The sequence below is a fragment of the Xiphophorus hellerii genome, chromosome 3 (assembly GCF_003331165.1).
Source record: "Xiphophorus hellerii strain 12219 chromosome 3, Xiphophorus_hellerii-4.1, whole genome shotgun sequence".
Classification (NCBI taxonomy): domain Eukaryota; kingdom Metazoa; phylum Chordata; class Actinopteri; order Cyprinodontiformes; family Poeciliidae; genus Xiphophorus; species Xiphophorus hellerii.
In genome coordinates this window covers 24,612,663-24,633,859 of record NC_045674.1, presented here as the reverse complement: position 1 = coordinate 24,633,859, position 21,197 = coordinate 24,612,663, and the positions used below count along the sequence as shown (strand labels likewise).

Sequence of the window (21,197 nt, the reverse complement as noted above, 5' to 3'; positions counted from 1 at the left end):
TAACTTTAAACTATTGGAGCCAAATAATAAACATTTTGGAAATTTGGTTTACCTGCCTATAAGTGTCCGCACAAAAAGGCACCTTAAAAAAATTAATTAATTAAAAAAATACATCTGATAGACACACCGGTAGACCCTCATGGAGGAAAGTCTAGATTTTTTTTTGGTATTTTGGATTAAAATCAATTCTGTATCTAAACCACATCTCACTCTGTTTTTCAGGCTGTGTCAACTCTAACAGACCTGTTGCGGGACAATCTCAGGAATAATAAACTGAAACAGTTCCTGCTGCCACCACTAGGGGAGTTTCTCTACATGATGTCTTCTGAGGTATACCTTGCATGTCACCTCTTCCTATGACTCTCATGTCACTGCTGGTGAAATAGAAATATTCATTTCAGGAGGTTGGATTTGACAAATAAAATGCACTTGTTTGACAAATGCAACCATTACAATTTTAATGGAATTTTTCTTTTCCATTAAATGAAAATTTTTCATTTTATTTAATGGAAAAATTACCATTAAATAACAATTTTTAACGCCCTGAGTGGGACTTATTGACTGTCACTCAATACGTGGATACATGCAAGGCTGCAGATGTGAAAGAATACTGGGTCAATTGTCCCAGGCCCTAGAGGAGGGGCACAACTGGGCCCTTTAAGCATTAAATTATGACTAAGAATATTGTTTACTGGAGGATGAAAGCTTTTTTGAAAAGTATATATATATATATATATATATATATATATATATATATATATATATATATATAGAGAGAGAGAGAGAGAGAGAGAGAGAGATAGAGAGATAGATAGATAGATAGATAGATAGATAGATAGATAGATAGATAGATAGATAGATAGATAGGGAAATCATTATTTATTTGAACATCTTCATTTATTAGTAATTATTTTAACATCATTTATGGCCAGTCCATTCTGATTTTTATGATTACAAAAAATCATTATGATGTCAGTACAACCTTGTAATGACATCACAACAAATCTTCAAAGGTCAGGTTATAATGGTTCAAAAAGTGAAAGTTCTAGGGATATAAGCACTTTTCTTTTGCAAGACACTGTAAAAGACAAAAAAAATCATTTTGAAAAAAGGTTTTTGAGATGAAAATAAAATGAATTACTTTGAGTTAATAAGTTTAAATGAATCATTCACTGCATTCCCTGCATATAAGATAGATCAAAATGCATTCTCATTACCTCAGAGAAAAAGACCAATCTAGAGTAAAATGGATTTAACTGTGAACTCTATCATGAGGTAATGGAGTTTAATTTTGTATGCTGACTAAACTCAATTGAAAAGGAATTGACCCCTTACAAGAAAGAGTGAAGAAGGCCTCCTTTATTAGGAAAGGTGATGCCAATTTATTTCTGCTTAACCTCAATCTCACCAGGCGAGTCAATTAAGTAACATTTCTATTTACATGACTGACTGATAACCTTCAAAAATCAATCAGCCTACTTGATTACTATGAATACTCTTCCAAAGCTGAAAAAAGAAATTTTAGAGGCTCCCTCTGGATCACTTTTAACATCTTCTTTAGTAGTTGTTTTTTTTTTTTTTTATTTCCTTTCAGTGTGTTGCTCTGATCAACTGTCCATCACCTTAAAATGTTTCGAATTTAGGTTCAGTCCCAAAAGAAAAAAAAAAATCAGAGTACCCTTCATAATCCTTTCCAGCACCGTAGGAATGGAGAATTAAATGTTGCTAATGTTTCAGGGTGATGGAGTACTTGGTTTGAATCTTCAACATCTTTTAGTGGATTTAAATAAATTAGACTTCAGCTTAGTAGTGATGGAGGAACCTTTTCAGTTTATCAAAGAAACTGAAAAAGTTGTACCATGAGATGGATTACTATGAAAAAAATATTTCCCCCCTTACAAATTTTGTTGTATTTTTGCTTTTTTGTGTCGTAATTAAGGGTTATAAATTTATAAATTTCTAGTATTATAAAACGAAAATCTGAGTTTGTACAAATGCAGTTTTCAGACAATTATTTCATCCATTAAAATAATTATTTTAATGAATGAAATATCCAAGCTGTCTTGACCCTCTGGGAAAGAGTAGTTGCCCCCCCAGATGAATTAAATTAACTGTATTTTAATCTACTTTTTTTTTTTTTTTACTCAATTTCATTAACCAAACCCATGCCTGATCATTAGTCTTCAGATGCAATGCACATGATTTAATAATATAAGATTTATAAATAAAATGTAAAAAGTAGAAACACAAAGTCACCGCTATCTGTCTGGAAAGGATTAAAAAGTGATGTCTAAGACTTTGGTACGTCATCAAACCAAAACGAGAACCATATTTGGGGAAAACATGCAGCAGTGGTGAGCCTTTCCAGGAGAGACTGGTCAACCAAAATTTCTCCAGGAACACATAAACAGTTTAACCAGGAGGTCATGAAACAACCCTGAATGATATCGAAAGCTCTGCAGATCTCAGTTTCCTCAGTTGGGGTCAGAGGTTAAGATTTAACAATAAGAAAGAGAGGCTGGCCTCCATGGGAAATTTCCAAGGTCAAACAACTGCTGACCCAAAAGAACATAAAGGCCCCTCTCATATTTGCCAAAAACATCTAGATGATCCTCAAGACCTTTGGGAAAATATTTTAGAGGCTAAAGTGAGTTCAAATGATTAATGCAAGTGATCAACTCTACAAGCCACAGGTGAATTTCTGTTACATATGTTGCCTGGAAAACCAATGTTTAACTTATGCAAAATGTTCCTTTTAATATTAACTAAATAAAGTTGTGTGTTTTTCAGTTCTGCCGTTGTCAATGACATCAATTACCCAGCGCCCACAGGTCTGTCTTTTTCCTCAAGGTTAGATGTAGCCTAAAGCGAAGCACAGCAGCAAGGGAACAGAGCACCATTTCAAATAAGTTAGAAACTATATGATAAATGATTAGAAATCTGTGGGCTATGAGACAGTGCTTCTATAAAAGTGAAATATATATATATATATATATGTAGGTCTTTCAGAAAGACCTACATATACTTTTCATGTACATATTTGCAATAAAAACCAAGTGTAATCCAATAATAAACAACTATAATAACCTATAAATTACTTCTAAATAGGTAATTGTGAAAGTTTGGCCTTGTAAAATTATGCCTACAAATTCCATAGAAAAGCTTATCTGGGGGAAAAAATTGCAGTATTTTTTTTATAAACAATAATTTATTAAATAATCGTCTGGGTTTTATTAAGAAGTTTGGGAAAGTGAGAATGAGTATAAAAAGTGCTCAGATTTATTTCACAAAAACCCAATTTGACTTTGTTCAATTTGTTGATTACTTTATCTTTTGACTTGTTGAAAGAAATAAATCTACAGACAAATGCAAATTTGAAAAAGAGGGTAATTTTTTGTTAAATAAGTGTGTTAAAACAGTCCTCTGGTATGCAAATTAGTGTTGGTTTAGAGGCAAAGCTCAATATTGTTAGCCACTCCTGTTCTAAGTCTAAGTATTATTGTTTTTTTTTAATAGAGCAGATCTAGGTTAGTCCAGATGACATAAAATTATTTCACTATTAACAAATTTGAAGCCAATTTTAGCATTGTGTTGTTTCATTTATGAAAGATCCAGTTAACAAAACCAAAGTATGAAAGTACCTTGAACAAAAATGTTCAGAATGTTACAAAAACCACAACAAAAATCTGGAAAAGTATAAAATTTTAAAATGTAAAATTTAGTATGGGACCCTACTGTATATCTCAATATCCCAAGCAAATAATTTACACAATTATTTTTAAAAAATTAAAGCAAACATTTTGAGTAACCAACATTTGACTAGCCATCTGAATAAGCTGAAGCTATGAAGCATGTTGCTCACAGGGATTATAAACCATGTAATCAAGATGTCTTGACTCCTCGCGCTCCTTTCCCTTCCCTGCCTTGGCCTTTTCTTGCCCTTTTCCTCACTCCTCTCTACTTGTATCTCCTTCACTTCATCTATGTGCCTCTCTCTCATTTCCACTCTGCTCCTTCGCTGCCCCCCCCACCCCGAACTGTACACCCTCCCCTCTCACCCATCCTCCCTGTCTTTTCTATGACTCTCTATCAGGAGGAGAAGAGAGGCTCCCCAGAGGGACTGTGGTTCGTTCCTGCTGCCGCCTACACTGGCTTAATGAGGAGCCTGCGGGAAGGGGTGAGTGTCTCTGTGTATGTCTGCGTGTGCCTGTTTGTGTCTGTGCCTGTGTAGCTGTGACTAAGTCTCACTCTGCGTGAGCCTGTGCGTGTTTGTGTGTGGCAGGGGATCCCTGTGAACAGTAATGATGAGGCAGCTGTGGGGGCCTAAAGCGTTGTTTGCCAGCTGCAAGTCAAGGGCATGCAGAGCAGTCACACACATTCATGCATGCATGCACACTCTTACCTGCATCAAACACAACCCTTTACTGCTCTGCAGCCTGACCTCAGCAGCAATTAGGACCCTCCAGACACACACCTACAGTAGATGGAGCAGCAGCACAAATGGAGGAGCCGATATCTGTTTGCTTTCTGCCTCTTTTCAATTTCATCCCTTTTTTTTATTTACTTCTGCTTTATTGTTTGCTTTAGCCTCTCCCAGCATGGTAAAATAACATGACATTATTTGGTTTTACCGTTAAAAAAAAAAAAATATATATATATATATATATTGCAAATTTCTCCATCGTCTAATAAAAATGGTTAAATACTTTAACAAACCGGTGGACTGAGTGAGAGACTGGTAATATTAAACCATGCACCCGTTATTCAGTTTCATCTTTAAATTTTTCAGGTCATTGAACAAAAAGTCAGGCAATGATGACCGAAGTTAAGAATGAAGTTTTCTAATAAGAATTTTATTTATTTGCGAAAATAAACTGACAAACCTGATCCAATGACAAAACATTCTTGCCCCCCTTTGCTAAATTATGAACCAAACGTATTCCTCACATATTTTTTTTGTTGTTTAACTTCTCTATCCACACCATGGCCTGATTAATGCTAAACCTGTCAGAAATGGCTTAATTAGAACCTGTTTGACAGCATGAAGTAGACTAAGGCTACGTTCACACAGCAGGTCTTAAGGCTCAATTCAGATTTCTTTCTGAAATCTGATTATTTTTCTGTGGTCACTCATGATTCTAGTTATATGAAACCGCAGTCAGACTTCTATGTGAACAGTTCATGACCCCAAAGCGACCCCGCAAGAACAGAAGAACAACAATGCTCATCATTGGTGAATGCACACAAGCCAAAGTACTTACAAGTGTGGATTATTGATATTAATTTGTTCTGCTGATGACTTCTAGTTATAGTTACTGAACTTCCTTCAAAGGGTTAGTTGGCATTAACGTTAAATACTAATCTTATTGTCTAAATTTACAACATAATATTTAAACATATGCCAGATCTGAACGTAGCATTGTTAAGATCAACGTAGATGAAAAGAGTATAATACGTTGGACTTTGAAGCAAATACAGGAGCAAAAAGCCACACCAGGTCTCATTCCTGCCATTGTGAAACACAAAACTGGTGCTAAAATTCACACACTCACCAAAATGGGAAAATAGCAAATTAGAAAATTACCTGGTGTGATGGGCCTTTGATTTCAAATGCTACATTCAGATGGACCACAATTCTTGCTTAAACAAAATGCAATTTATACCAAAGTCTCTTGAATGCAAGTAAATGGTTCATTTATAAAGCACCTTTCCCATGCAAAGGCATGGATCGGCAATCCTTGTATTAGGAGAGCACACCATTACACTCAACTCAACATCACTCACTATGTTGAGTTGAGTGTAATGGTGTGGAGAGACTTTCAAGAGCATTGTTAAACTCCACACCCTACCTGAGTTTTGTTGCTGATCATGTTTACCCCATTAAGATTACAGTGTTCACATATTCTAATGTCTTGTCGTCACAAGGCTTAAATCTTCTCTACTCTATTGAACCTGACAATTAGTTCACTGGACTCCGTCTTCCACAGTTGCAGGATCTTGATCCAACAGAGTACCTTTGGGACGTGTTAGAAAATAAGAGAGTATTATACATGTGCAGCTGCCAATTTAGACCAAAATCTCTTGGGGAATGTTTTTATCACCTTGTTGATTCAATTGGCATTGATAATTTAAGACAGTTCTGAGGGTAAAAGTTGTTCTAACCTAATGCTAGCAGAGTGTGTCTAATAAATGGACCAGTGAGTGTATATTGTGCATAAAAATGATGTGTTGTAAGCGGTCAGCTTTTACTTATTTTATTAACATTGGGATTTTATGTTGGAGGCAAGATAAGCAGAGGAGTGGTATGTGCTAGCAGCAAGGAGAGCATTTGGGGAGAGAGGCAGTTAACTTATTTATCATTATTGAACAGTAAGATACGCTGATGGCCACATGTAGCCACAGGGACCCCTCATCACCAGACTCAACCTTCCTCGATCTGTTTTCATCATTTACCCGCAATCTACCTGTGTTTATGCTGTTTCTCTCTCCGCATCTCTAAATGAAATCTTTCATTGATGTCAGAAAACTTTGAATGATTCTTGGACAAGATAGGCAAAGTTTTCTGTGTCACCAGTAATTACAAAAACAAGTTGCATTACTATTTATTTCTAAGATGTGTCTCCAATTTTAAACAAGTTTTAAATCCAGGTTTGATTTGAAGTTTCAGAGAAACCTTCACTTTCTTTCATTTACTTGGTGTGTGTATATATAGTATATACTGTATATATACAGTATATATGTATATAATCTACGGTTATTTTTGGGTAACCGTAGATTATAGTGCATAGAGATGACTATTTCTGTTTTATTATCTGCATATTGTCTGTTTTTATTTGCCAGAGTTAGTCTGGGCATATTTGTTTCCATCACAGAGCATTTTGTATGAAGAACATAGTTTTTTGACTGTCTAAAAACATAACACATACAGATATGCAGATTCCCATGTCTTTGACTTCAAGAAACATTTTTAAAAAGTGGTGGCACTTTGAAATCAGCTTTTATTTTGAAGAAAAACTTGCAGGAGTAGTATAGATTTTCTTAGTCACAAGGAGTCCATTATGGAGATTGACAGGTGAACTGTGAGGCACCCCAATCAGATGATAGCACTAAACCAGAGGTAAACACAATAGATCAATATTCGTCTTGTTCATGTTGCACTTAGCCTCATAAGAATGTCCAGGTTTTGAAATTGCTGGTCAGCAGTGAGATTTTATATGTTGTGTTTGGCAGGATCTTCTTTTTTTCTGTTTTCCTCCAGTATTCGTTTTCCCCCAAGCGAACTAGCTTTAACCTGTGGTTCACACTCACGCAGAGAGCTTTTAGGGTTACTAGCTATGACTGAGATTGATTGATAAGTGTTCCGGGTTATACTCTATCTCAAGCCCACTGTCAGTGGGAGCTGCTTCCTGTGTCCTGTAAGTCTCTGAAACTGATAGTTAGAGGATGATGGGTATTGAATGTACTAAATCTCTGTTGATCTGACTGACATAAAGAGGTGAACTTTCAAGCTGTCAAAACAAATCTACTGAATATCAGAACAACTGAAGAGAAAGAGAGGATGAAAACTGCAGGGTTTTTTTTTTTGCCCGCTGTTTATTTTGTGCATGGTCAAAAATTTGTCACAAGTAATAGCAGCATATTATGTTACTAATGCATTAGAGTTAACCCAAGACCTAGTTCCCCTTCTCAAACTCTATGGATAAATGCCAATGTTGCCTTGCTTTATCTAATGAAGCATACATTTCTTTGGCAAATTTAACCTTATTACTGATTGATTAAAACTCTCAAAAGATTCACGCTACTCTGGGAATGATTTAACGGGTTCACAATATTTCCAATTTCCGATGAAGGTGACTGAAACAGTGTACCTTATTCTGGACTTAAACCAATATTTTTTTCTGGAAAAATCAATGCCATCAAAGTTGGAGGCTAATCTCATTAAGTTTAGGACTTTATCGAAAGCTTGCAGCTTGTCAGCAGTGTAACGGCGAGTATCTTTAGTTGCTTATGGTTTATAATGATGATATTGTTTTGTTGCACCCAGTCCAGTGTTGAAGGAAGTGTAAACTACCAGATACTTATCCACCAACTTAACAAATTGTCTTGGTAAAATTCTTCCTGAACAGAGAAGATGAGCTGTTTTTGCACTTCTTACACTGACTTTTATTATACATTTCAATGGATTTAGGCCGAATTTCACTGCTGATTTTAACTTCTGTTATATTTCAATTATTGTCCTAAAAGTTAAAATTGAATTGTTAAAATTCATCAGTATTTACACAGTGGCTGTTGTGACTGATTGGTGTAGTTTGTTAAATGAATAAAAAAGTTCTTGATTTCTATTCAATTTTAGTTACCTTTCATTTATGAACCGTGAATGATGAACATTTAAAAAGAAATAAAGTATTCAAACATGGTCAGTTTGCTTTTCACTGTAAATTAAATTAAAAGTTTGCATTTATTTTCAGTTTGGTGAACTTCTTACTTTTAAATTTGTCATAACACATTAAAAGTTCCACCAGATTTATTATTCACGAACAAATCTGGTGCAACTTTAGATATCTCTCTATCAGTTGTGAAAAATGTCTTAGCTGCTTGAAATTACAACTGTGAGAATAGATTTGAGTGAATTAAATAATATTCCTCAAACACAAGACGAAAAAGTTCTGCTGTCGTATAGTCAAATTAGAATAGCATATTTGTAATCAAATATAGAATACGATATGCTTTCCATCTTCAATCATTAGATATAATGTTTGTACTGCATTTAAATGAGTCTTTGTTGGATTTCAGATTTTAAAGTTTAAATCTATTTGTTGTATACGTTTCAGTTGGTAAAGCTGGTTACGGTTGCAGCTGTGCTCTATTCTAAAGTAGCGTCATAAATGTCACTCGTGAAAATTTCTCAGAATTTTTACATAGCCTGAGAAAGTTTTTTTTTTCTTAATTTCTCTCCTATTGTTTGACTCGCCTATAATATTTTCTGATGCATTTCTTATGCAATTTTTGCCAGAGAAGAAAATTGTCTACCGATGTTCTAAATGCAAATTCAGTGCCACACTCTGTTAATTGCATGACAGCATTGAGACACCGTGCCAAGAACCTGTCAAATATGCTCCAGGCAGTGTGTTTTTGCTGCATTCTTTTGACCCAGTGGATAACCCCAGCCCCTTCTGCTGCTGTTGAGACTTTATTATTTGTATTTTTTATTTTTTGCTGATTTCCAAGCAAAGCACTGCAGAGATGGATACAGATTGTTGTACTAGAGGACGGGTTTGACTGGGGAAGGAAGTAGCGGGGGCCTGGAGCCACAGGGAGCATGGTGGTTTTGCCAATGGAGAGGGGATACTGAAGAGTGACAGAAAGGAAGAAAGGAAGCCAGATCAGTGTAGTTGGAGAGGGGGATGATATGGCAGGCAGACAGAGTGTGAAAGGGAGAGAGTTGTACTTAGAGGGGGAGTTGATGGCATGGAGTGAAAGGCAGGTTTCCAGGCCAGACTTGAGCTGCAGGAAATTATTTATGAGCCTGAACAAGATGATGCTTCAGCTGCCTATGATGAATAATCTGTGTGTGCGTGTATGTGTGCATGCGCTTGCAACAGAAAAGGTGTGTGAACAGTATTGCAGTGATAGAAGCCAGAGGGCACTAGGCAGAAATCCCCCTCAGACACACACACGCCCACACACCCCCACACATGGACATTCGCATACATACACACCCAGCTATGGTGAGCCCATTAATCATTTATCACTATCTTCCACAAAAGAGAGGAGAAAGGGTGACTCCTAAAACAGTCATGGGCCCTACCCTTGCGTCTCTAACATGAGATAGCCACCTCATGCTCCTGATCTATCAAAAGCTCACACACGCATTCTGAATAGAAACTATCCTGTGATATGTAGAGGGCCCCTGTCTAATCTCACCTATATGTCAAGTTATTCAAAACCATACCTAAGTAACTGCATGTTTTCTTTTGTTTTATTGTTTTTTAATTTAAACTGATATAAAAACTAACAACTAAGCCTATGCTTTTACTATATTCAGTATACAGGCCCCATAGTAGGAGCTCGGCACACTAAATGTCAAAAAGTGTTCACTGCTGAGATGGAACTCGTATAATTTATTTTCAACTTTGTTGGTCCACCCAATGTCCACAAATATCTGGGGAGATTTCTTAAGAATTTGCTCCTTAGCTGGAGGGGCTATGTTGCTTTGCTTGCCTCTTTATAACAACCTAAAGGTGTTCTAATACATTCAAGCTAAGCTACACACTTGGTCAGATTCTAGTTTCTAGTTTTTATTAGCTAGTATGTTTGTATATCCAGAGTTACCATGATTACTACAAATGCGTGATCACCTAACATTTATCAAAGTGTGGTCCCACAGACACTTAGACTTCTGTCTTTTATTGTTGTTGGCATTATACAATCAGTTTCTTCTTCTGGATACATTCATCCAACACATCAGGAAAATGTAAAGTTTAAAAAAAAAAATTGAAATATGGGACTTTTACATGTAGGAGTGATGTTGTTTGTGTGTGTGGTTTTTATACTTAAATGCACTCAGAAACCGCCCACAACTCGCAGAGCAAAGTGCCGTTCAAAATTGATTATTGTAAAATCATGATGCACTCAATTACCGAGCAGTACTAAGGTTAACTAAATTGCCTTAGCAAACACAGGGTACAATTTACATATATATAATTTTTATTTTTTATTTTAACTTGATCTATCAGGGTTATAACATTATTACATTTGTTTTAAGTAATTTAGTAGACTTCTAATAGAACACCATCATCAAGGAGTGACAGAAAGGAAGGGTTTAATTCAGAGTCAGACAGGAAATAAAGCATATTTAGTGTTTGAATGTCATTTAGATCATTTTTAAATTATTCATTCAGTTTTTTGTGGCAATAGTCATGGCAAATTACTGTTTAATAATCATAACAAACCTTGTAAATACATTTCCTATTACCTGTAAGTAATACGTAACACAAAATAAGGTTTCTAAAACTGATCTAAATTTTTTAGTTAGCAAATATAAATTTTGCGATCCTAACAGGCCTAAGGCAGGCAAAGTTTAGCTTGGTGGGAGGTGGAAAAATAAGCTTCTGTGTCTTTTTAACCAGCACATGTAAACAGTTTCAATTGTCTCTTTTTTTTTTCTTTTTCTTTTACATTTATTCCTACAGGAGCACTCTATATCTCAGTTTCTATTAGCCTTTTAACAAATATGAGCTTTTGATGGTGGCTGTCCGTGGCGTTAGATGTTCTTGTTAGTGAATGATACGCTTAATGTTCAGAATGCGTTTGAGTCTCTGTCAAAAGTGGTTGTTGAAAACCAGGTGCACAATCTTCTGAAGGCCCGTAATTACAGAGAGAAACCACATCAGACATCTGAACTGTGCAAGCACAGACACTGGGGCTGGAGTAGTTTTACCATCTATGTCTTTGAGACTCAAAAGAGCTGGTACAAACTTGTTTCTATATAAAAGTGGTCCACTAAAGGCCATTTGAAGTAGTTTGTTTCCTCGGTTTATATCTTCCTGCCTTTTAGGTTTTCGATTTGAAAGCAACTTTTAGCCAGGGGTTCAGAGTGTGTAAATATCATCTGTCAGCTTTGAGCTGCAGATTAGGAACAGTTTTAGTTGAACCCATTTGAAATGAAGAAGGCTCTCCTGTTGAAACATGATGAAGAGCACGGAACTCTTGTTTAAGCCTCCAGAAAAGCCAGGAATAAACGTATTTTAACTGAATCTTCTGGAAAGAATATTAGATTAAAACACATGTATGCATGTCATTAGTAACTAATAGACCAGGTATCATTATGCAGGCAGTTTGTCAGCAAAAACTTTTAAATAGCAATTTTGCTGTTTCTTATTTTTTCTTTCAGTTTGGTGATGTTGCAGGGTATATTCATAGGAAAATATTTGTTTTCTTTTATTTTTAATAAAGCACACAGTCAGATTTACATCAACAGATTTCTCCCTCATTGGCTGAAAATGACACTGAATCTACAGTCATCAGTAAAGGAAGTTTCCCTGACAGTCACCCCATATGTTTTACAGTATGTTTGTTTTTTCACATAAGATCATGAACCAATATTACTGCACAGTCATATTAATCATAATCTTATTTAGTCCCTTAGGCTTATCCAAAGCAGAAATTATGTTTTTTGGGGTTTTTTTTGAGTTCATCTAAATGTTGTCCTAGCTCATATTCAGTATTAGGCTTTGCATCCAGCACTGTTGAGATCTCCTCATGTTTCCAGTGTATATGACCACAAATGTGCAAATAAATGTGTGTGTGCTTTTTAAAATCGTTTAATAAAAGGAAACTTTAACTTGACGAAATTGAATAATATGCCCAATGTTTTAATAAAAAGTGTGACTTGGTTCCAATAAATTTCTCTGCCATTTACATGAGCCGTACAAGCTATACAGCAAATGCAAAATAAAATAATTAAAATGAAATTGTGAGAAATCCAGGTGATTTGTGCTGTCTTCTTGTCTTCACCTTACCAGCATATGCTCTTAGTGATAATGTATTTATGTTTGCTTCTATGTGTGATGGCGTGTGTGTGCGTGGGTGTATCGGCGTGTGTATCGGTGTGCATTTTGAGTTTCTGCTTTTGCTCCTGCTGGACAGGGTTTCAATACTGTTACATTTTTAAGTATCTACACCCATGTGCTTCCACATTCCTTCTCTGTTTACCCGCCTTCTGCCAAGAGCTATTTTGCATTTTTTTTTTTTTCATATTCTCTCAAAAATGCAACTTTGGGCAATGCAGAAGAGAAAGCTTCGCTTTTGAGTTTTAGATGTAAGACTTCTTATTGCAGTCGGAAGTGCTTTGCAAAAGTATTCATACCCTCTGAATTCGTTCACATTTTGTCACCAAGTAGCCCATAATTATGGAATAAAAGGAAGCAAAAGCATGACTTTCAAAGTGTTTTGCACTTAAAAGGTTAGAATAAATTCAATTGCAATCATTTGCTTTCAGAGCAGTAATTAGTATAAAAAAAATCCACTTATGTGTAATTTAATTCCATCGTGATTATAGCTCCTTTGTACGCGTTTGTGAACATTAGTAGACAAACAGTGTCACAAAGATGAAGGGACAAAGATCAGGAATAGGAGTGTTGGGAGGTTTAAGGCAGAATTAGGAAAGAAAATAATTACCACTTAGAAAAGGAGTGAGTTTAGAACAACTGCAAATCTACCAAGATAGAGTCACTAACCTAAACATATGGAAGAATGTCATTGTTGAAAGAAAAGCCATAAGAAGTCCTATCTGCAGTCCATTAAGGGATATTTGGCAAACATGTCTAAAAAGCTGCTCTGGTATGATTATACCACAGTTGAACTTTTAACGATTACGTGCAGAATGCCGTGTGGTGGAAAAATAGAGCTGTGCATCACCCTAAATACACCAGCCTTACCATGAAACAAGGTGGTGGTAATATAATGATTAAGGGATTCATTTTGTTAGAAACGACAGGAAAGCTGGTCGGTTGGGAAGATGGATAAAGTTAAACAAAAGCAGGGGTGGTGGTTAAGCTTTTAGAAAGCTGGTGGCTTAAAAATACAGCTGAGGCATCATTGTAGTTTTTTAGATCGAATCCTGTTCATGTGTTCATGTGTTGGGATGGCACAGTCTAAGTGCACACCTAAACCAATTTACAATCGGTGGCAAGACTGAAAATTGTGATTAAATGATGCTGTCCATAAAATGGGACTGATCTTGACCACGACTGCCATCAACTATCACCATCTTCAATAACTCTTTGAAGAACCTGAATCAGTGAGCCACAACAGCGTTTAATTTCCTTTTGGGATTAGTGAAGTATTTTTGAATTTGAATAGAGCCAACTTGAAGTAAGAATGGGCAAAAATTTATTTAGTTTAACTTTCAAGGCACTTAAAAATAAATTAGTCTTTACAACATATAATTTAACTCATATTTAATGTTATGAGAACAACTTCAAAACTGTTGACAGATTTGCGAACCAGAAGTTGTGTAAATATGTTTTTCTTCTAGGGCTTGCATAAATTGCAGAGCTTCACCTTTTGTAGATAAAACAGCATCAATGTCTGTCCGTGTATCAATATTAATGAGCTCAGTTTTGCTAAAACTAAATTACTCGTTCAGTTATTACAACTAGAAACTGCTGACCAGATCCGACATGTGGGCGTAGTGATGGACTCGGACCTGAATCTTCAGAGAAACATAAAGACAATTACAAACTCATTCGCTCAGGTCTTCTGGTTCTGCTCTGCTCTGCATCCACAGAACCAGAACCAAATATGGAGAAGCTTCTATGCTCCACTAATCTGGAACAAACTCACATAAAACTGAAAAAACAAAACGACCCCCCCACCACCCTCCGAAACACAGTTTCTTTAAATCCAGGCTGAAACCCCATTTGTTTAGAGTTGCTGTTGATTAATAACAACTACACATATTCTCTTTATTTTGCCACTGTAATATGCTTACAAGTGAATCATGTGTTAATGATAAAATCTGTTGAAGTTTTTGTTATATAGTAACGGATATCCGTACATCTCTCATTGTGTCAAATGCTCTTTGCATTTTATTTTTTGGACAATATCACAAACAGAATTTAAGTTATTTCACAAAAAAATTTATCCATGACTAGTTTTCCTTGTGTTATGTTCCACAACTAATAATCCAGTGGTATTATTCTTAACCATGACAGCAAGTATAATAAATGTCCTTCTGTTTTTCATGGTCATATTACATTGAGGATAACTTCATCGCCTTTTCCCTGCTCCCTTCTTCATGCGTTTCCTGATTCTGAATTATAATGATGAAATTTCTGCTTGTTTCTCACCACTTGTAAGAATATCTTTCTCACTCTCTCTCTTCATGTAACACCCTCCCACCCTCCACCCCCAAAACCATCACCACCCTCACTACCACCTCCACCCTCTCCCTGTGTAGTGCCTGGCAAGGCTACAGTCTATTAAACACACAGACAGTGGGGGCTCCCCCGTGGGCTCATTAGTGAGCTGCTCCGCACAGCCTGGGGAACGCTGGAACAGACCATTCCGCTGGTTCCCAAAGGGGTGCCAGAGGATTCATTATGCTGTCGCTCCGCGTAGTCCCCTGGTGTTGGGAACATGCTGTGATGTCGTATATTGAATTAATAGGTTGGTGATTTAGGCTGTCAGTTGTCATTAGAGTCCTTGTGTTGGTTGAATATGATGTATCTTTTTAATGCGCAACATGGATGTGACAATGGATCACAGCTCGGCCACCGCTGCGTGCCACAGGTAGCTCTTTAGGTTTTGCGGTCCTGAAAAGACCTGCTTTCTGTTCATTAGGTCAGAAAGCTGGACAGTGGACCTAGTTTTGTTAATGTGTTGAGTGGGTGGCAAATTTAATCCCTCAAAATATGTTAAAAATAGACCTGAACGTCCCAACATCTGAAGTGGGAAAGTGGTTTTTGTGCTGAAAGCAGCTGTTTTGGTAATGTCTCTGTCACAAATACTTGCGGATGCATTATATTTGTGTTTTAATGTATTTTTAAGTAATTTATTCAGTTTCATCTTTATTTTCTCTTTTTACTAATTTATGTTCATTACTTTGGTCAATGTTTGCTTGTATTAATGTTTTATTAATAAAGGTGGTTTGAAAATGGTGGTCCTGTAAGAGTAACTTTATTAGTGCTAATTTTCTTTAGATATCACTTAAAGAATTAATTTAAAAAATAAAACATTCTCATAGCATAATTAAAGATCATCTTTAATTAGTCGTTAATCAGTGATCATCTTTAATTATAATTAAATATTAAAGATGACCTGTTGCAGATCTCTGATGTCCATTTTGGTTTTTTTGCTAAGCTTTGACCTGCTGATATTTTGATTTTCTGTTAAGACTTATAAACAAGAACAGCATTACATTTTAAGTTTTTTAGCTTTAGTTCCAAGAGCATTCAATTTTTTTTTGCAAAAAAAGAGGAAGTAACACCTTCTATGTGGAAGAGGAGACGCTGTAAAATAGTGGATTTACCTTTTAGCTCTGGTGGCCTTTATTTGAAAGTGCTATGACAGGAAAGTAGGTAATGAAGAGAGAGGGAAGACATGCAGCAAAGGTCCCAAGGCTGGGAATTGAACCTGCGACGGCCACGTTGAGGACTAAGGCCTCCTTATGTGGGTTGTGCTTAACTCTTGCGTCACCACAGCACCCCGTGAAGTAGCTGTTTTAAAAATATACAATCTGATGATATTGTTGGCATTTTAAACTTGAGTTTAATGTGAATTAAGTAAGGATTTGAACTTCAGAATCACAACCAGACGGACATACAGTACAGACCAAAAGTTTGGACACACCTTTTAATTCAATGAGTTTCATTTATTTTCATGACTATTGACATTGTAGATTCACACTGAAGGCATCAAAACTATGAATAACACATGTGGAAATATGCACTAAACAAAAAAAGTGTAAAACAACTGAAAATACCCCTTATATTCTAGTTTCTTCAAAGTAGCAACCTTTTGCTGTGATTACTGCTTTGCACACACTCTGCATTTTCTTGATGAGCTTCAAGAGGTCGTCACCTGAAATGGTTTTCACTTCATAGGTGTGCCCTGTCAGGTTAATAAGTGGGATTTCTTGCCTTATAAATAGTCATGAAAATAAAGAAAACCCATTGAATTAGAAAGGTGTGTCCAAACTTCTGGTCTGTACTGTACATTACCTCTTTTACCAGACTTTAAGAATTTAAAACAACTTAAAATGAAAATCTTCATAGCAGTGGGATACAACAATATGTTAGCAAATATCAGCAAATTATAATTTCTCAACTGACCATTGTTGCGCTTCGTTCAGCCAAACAACTTCTATTATTTCTATGGCAGGTTTCTCTGGTTCAGCCTGTCAGCTGCATCATTCCGTCCAATCAGCTGTGACTTGCCTGGGCGCTTTAGCTCTGCCAAGAACAGAGTCTATTTGAGGATTTTGCATCCGTTGTACAGCTTCATTAAACATGGTATGTTGTTGTGCTTTCCAGATTTTGTAATTGTTTGAAAATTATCCTGACTCATGGTCAGCTTATTCAACAAATTAGTTGAGGTAGAGAATTAACGCATTAGCTTGTTAACATCTTTCTACTACAGTTAAGGGACCTACTCCACAGAACTTTTTTTTTTAAGTCCAGCCCTTTAACTCTGAGATTTCCAAAAGGTGTCGGAATGTCCAAAACCAGTATGTTTTATAAAAGAAAAAGGTTGACAGTGTAAAAAAAAACAAAAAAAAACTGAACTCCGCTTGACCTTAATGTTGTCTGCTGAAAGTCGAACAACCATCTCTTTGGCTTGCAACCTGAATGAACCACAAAAATGTCTGGATATGTTTTTGAAAGACTTCTTACTTTAAAATAGCTTTCCAAATCTTTTACTTATTTATTTTAAAACACCTTAGTGTAACAAAAATATATAACTTACATTTTTCTTTTCCATACTAAAAAGTTTTGCTGTTACAGTGAACTGTTTTTGCTTGGTTATGGTGCATTCACTGACTGAGAAACAAAAAAGGATTTATGTACAAATGTGATCACTGGTCTGGGCTGTGAAATTTCCCCACATTGCTTTGTGCTGGGCATGAATTCAGCTACAACTGGTAAAGGCACAAATCCAAAACTGGTAAAGGCACAAATCCAAAACTCTGCACAGTTTCAAAGGTTGCACTGTTTAAATTGAAAAATATTTGTTTTTGCTAGAGTTGTTTCCTGTATCTCCTCACTAGTTATATTTCCTGTATCTCCTCACTATTTATATGGTACTCTGCAAACTAATTGTACACTAGAGGGTGAAATGCGAAAAGGGGTTTAGTTGAAGTGTCATCAGTGACACCTGCTCTACTTTTACAGGATGACCATGATAAATTGACCTGGTGGAATTAATGTCGCTGCTATTAATGTAAGCCATTTTTCCTGAAAATGTAGCAAGAATTATTTTGGAAGACGTTCCATTGCATCTCACACCTTGGAGAGAGTAGCGTCAAAGTGATGTAACACGGTGAAATGAAATAACAACCTGACAGAGGCAATCACATCTGTTGTACTTCCTGTCTTTCTCCACAATGCCTCTTGTGGGAAAAACTAATTTCCTCAGCCACAGAAATTTCATTAGCCTGTCCCCTTTGTCTGAAAAGAAGAAGCTATTTTCTGCTCAGGCAAAGGTGTGCGGTTGCATACTATACATATGTATCACACAAGCACAAATACAATACTTTGTGTATTTACTGAGATTATGTTGTGTTAATTTAATTTAGTATTTGTAAATTGCTGCAGTATTCAAAACACAGTTTGAATGACTGCAATGGTTGCAGGATGTGTGATGATTTAGTCTCAAGATTTATTCTTATTAATGGAAAAATTAATAAGAAGAGGCATACTGATGCCAGGATATGGCATCAGTATGTCTTTGTAAAAATGGTTAGTAATAAGTGAAACTTAAAGTTCCATGAAAATTTTGTTTCCTTACATACACTGCACTGTCAAATTATTAAAATAACTCCAAAGAGATTTAAGCATGTTTTATTTTCAAATACTAGCACAGTCTTATTCAAAATTTTCTAAATATCAGCATTGACTTTATCATAGTATATGATATGTCATTGGGTATGGGTCAAAACATCACTACCAACTTTTCACTTTTTGAAATGTTGGCACATAATGAAAAAATTATTTCAGAAATTGAAAAGAGAAAATTATTTGTTTAATGCTGACTGAAGTGAAAAAACTAATATTTTCATTTATGTTTCTTCATTGAAGTATACTGAAATCAGACAGAGTGATTTTGGTTAAACCGTTAAACCCTTACTAAAAATTGGAGCTGAGTTTGTGTATTTCTCTTGCAGGATGATGCCGTGGTTCATCATATGGCTGCAAAAGCCGTAGAAAACGTCTCTTCAACCGTCTCTGGTCTCTCTCGTCACATGGCTACCACAGAGATGGGCTCCGCTTTGTGGTACCTGTTCAGTCACTCGACGGTGGAGGCCGTCAGAGTCACTGCCATCTCTGTAAGCTCACTTGGCGACATTCACTCAACACAAACGCATGTCATGTACCTTCTGTAAAGTGGAGAAAATATGCTTTGAGTAAAAATGTTCTTATCTAGTGCAGCTTCAAGGTAAAACTAAAGAAAAAAAGGTTCCCTGTTTACATTTTTACTCTTGGTTTTTAAAGTGTATTTTAAAACTCAAAACCTTGCAGCCTAAAAGAAAAGTTGGTTATGATGTTACCACGGACTTTAATGCATCTTATTGAGATTCTATATAAAAGACAAACACTGATTGTTGCATAATAAAATACAAATGCTTTTCAGATTTTTATTTGTTTAAATATTTTAGTTACATTTGCCTATTCTTTTTAATATTAACTTCAGCCATATTACATAGAAAGCATGAACATCAGTTTTCCAGTTCTGCCACAGATTCTCTATTAAAATTAGGCCTGGGCTTTGGCTAAGCCATACAAACATTAAACATGATTTGATTTAAACCGTTCCGCTGAAACTCTGGCTGTACGTCCAACAGGATAGTGAGCCTCCATCTCAGTCTCAAGTCTGGGGTTGAGGTTTAACTATGTTTTTCCAGAATTGTCAAGTGTCCATACTCTTTCCCCATCATACATTTTCCTCAGCGGAAAAAAAAATCCCCACAGCATAATTATGCCATTATGATGTGTTACCATAGGGATGGGTCTTCAGTGTCATGTCCTTAACAGCTCTTAGAAAATTACAAATAAGACTTCCTATAGCTTTCCATTTGTTAATTTGGCCCAGCCTGCCATTTTAAGGTGATGGTTTGTAGGTGTGCAACGCATGAATATCTATTTATTCTAAGATGAAGTCAGAAGCAGGTGGATGCTTTTATTAATTAGAAGACTTCTGCAGGCAGTTGTCTTGGATTTTATTTTGGAGTAGTTAATTAAAAGGGACTGAATGCAAATGTGTGTTACGTTTTGCAGATTTTTATTGGTAGTAAAACGGCACAGTTTATTATTTTCATAATATTTGTGCTTAATTATCTTCATTATTATGCACTTATTTTATTTGTAGGTCCAATTAAATCCCAGTAAATATCCTGAAGGCTTTAACATGACAAAATGTGTAGAATGTAGAAGGTCTGGAAGTATAATCACTGTTGATTATTACACCATGCCATATTTTCAATCACCCACCAATGCACTCCAATATGTTAATTATTTTGTTATTGTGTGGGGCAAATTTTACAAGTTAGTTGTTGTTACAGGATACCTACTCATGTATTTTCTTTAACCTCTAACACTCGAGACCCCAAGCGCAACATACTGTAGCTTTACAAAGACGTAGACCCATAATTCATGAACGACATGCAGTAAAATAGCTCATGACGAGCGCGTGTTTTCATTCGCCTTTTTCCCCAGTCTCTTTCAAGGCTATCCCGGCTGGACCCAGCAGTCTTCTTGTCGGTGATTGACAGCTGCGGCCCCGCAGCCGTCTTGGAGGGCATAGGTGGAGCAGGGTCCAGGGTGCAGCAGCACCTGCTCACTGCCGTGGCCTCTGCCCTCCTCGCCTCACACATCCACAAACATCGGATCACACAGAGCCGGGTATGTGCACTCTCTGAAGCACATGTGCAAGATATTACAAGAAGTTCAAATGTCAAACTTAAAACTATTCGGGCTGCATATTATCAAGCAGCAACGCTGTTTTAATACGGACTTGGGCAGGATATGTTGTGGTTATTCAGGTTCTTGCTGATGAGCACAAGAGATTTAGTGAGAAATGTTCTTAATGTCGTCAATACATTGAAAACACCCATCAATAAACGCACAATATAAAAACCACAGTTTGTAAAATCCTTACATTTCATCCTCTCTCTGTCTTCGCTGGTTTACCTCCTCTCCTCTTTTTTTTTCTACATAGTTCATGAACTAAATCTGAACTGTGCATGGACTAATTTGTCAGGAGTTGCTTATTTAATTTTTCATGAGAAAACCCATCTAGTGTGTATGTGATGTGTTAATGTTGGGGAAGCAGAGGGGCTGAAATTGATTTGAAGGTTTTTAACTTGCAGTCTAGAATTGGTAATTGACTCTGAACTGAATTTATTTGCATTGAACACTTCCAATTTAACACCAGAATACAAACTTAGTACTTCAACTCTGCTCTAATTATAAACTGAT

The 21,197-nt window shown here is 36.2% G+C and overlaps 1 protein-coding gene across 3 annotated transcripts in view; it reads left to right on the top strand.

The window, feature by feature from the left end:
* The window catches only part of ulk4 (unc-51 like kinase 4), an 87,103-nt gene that overhangs the window by 16,528 nt on the left and 49,378 nt on the right, over positions 1 to 21,197 (top strand). For all 3 annotated transcript variants that reach the window (XM_032556222.1, XM_032556232.1, XM_032556212.1), the window contains exons 18-21: positions 223 to 330; positions 4,094 to 4,177; positions 18,887 to 19,048; positions 20,436 to 20,621. In XM_032556222.1, the coding sequence (XP_032412113.1) occupies positions 223 to 330; positions 4,094 to 4,177; positions 18,887 to 19,048; positions 20,436 to 20,621 (540 nt within the window). The remainder of the gene's footprint in view (positions 1 to 222; positions 331 to 4,093; positions 4,178 to 18,886; positions 19,049 to 20,435; positions 20,622 to 21,197) is intronic.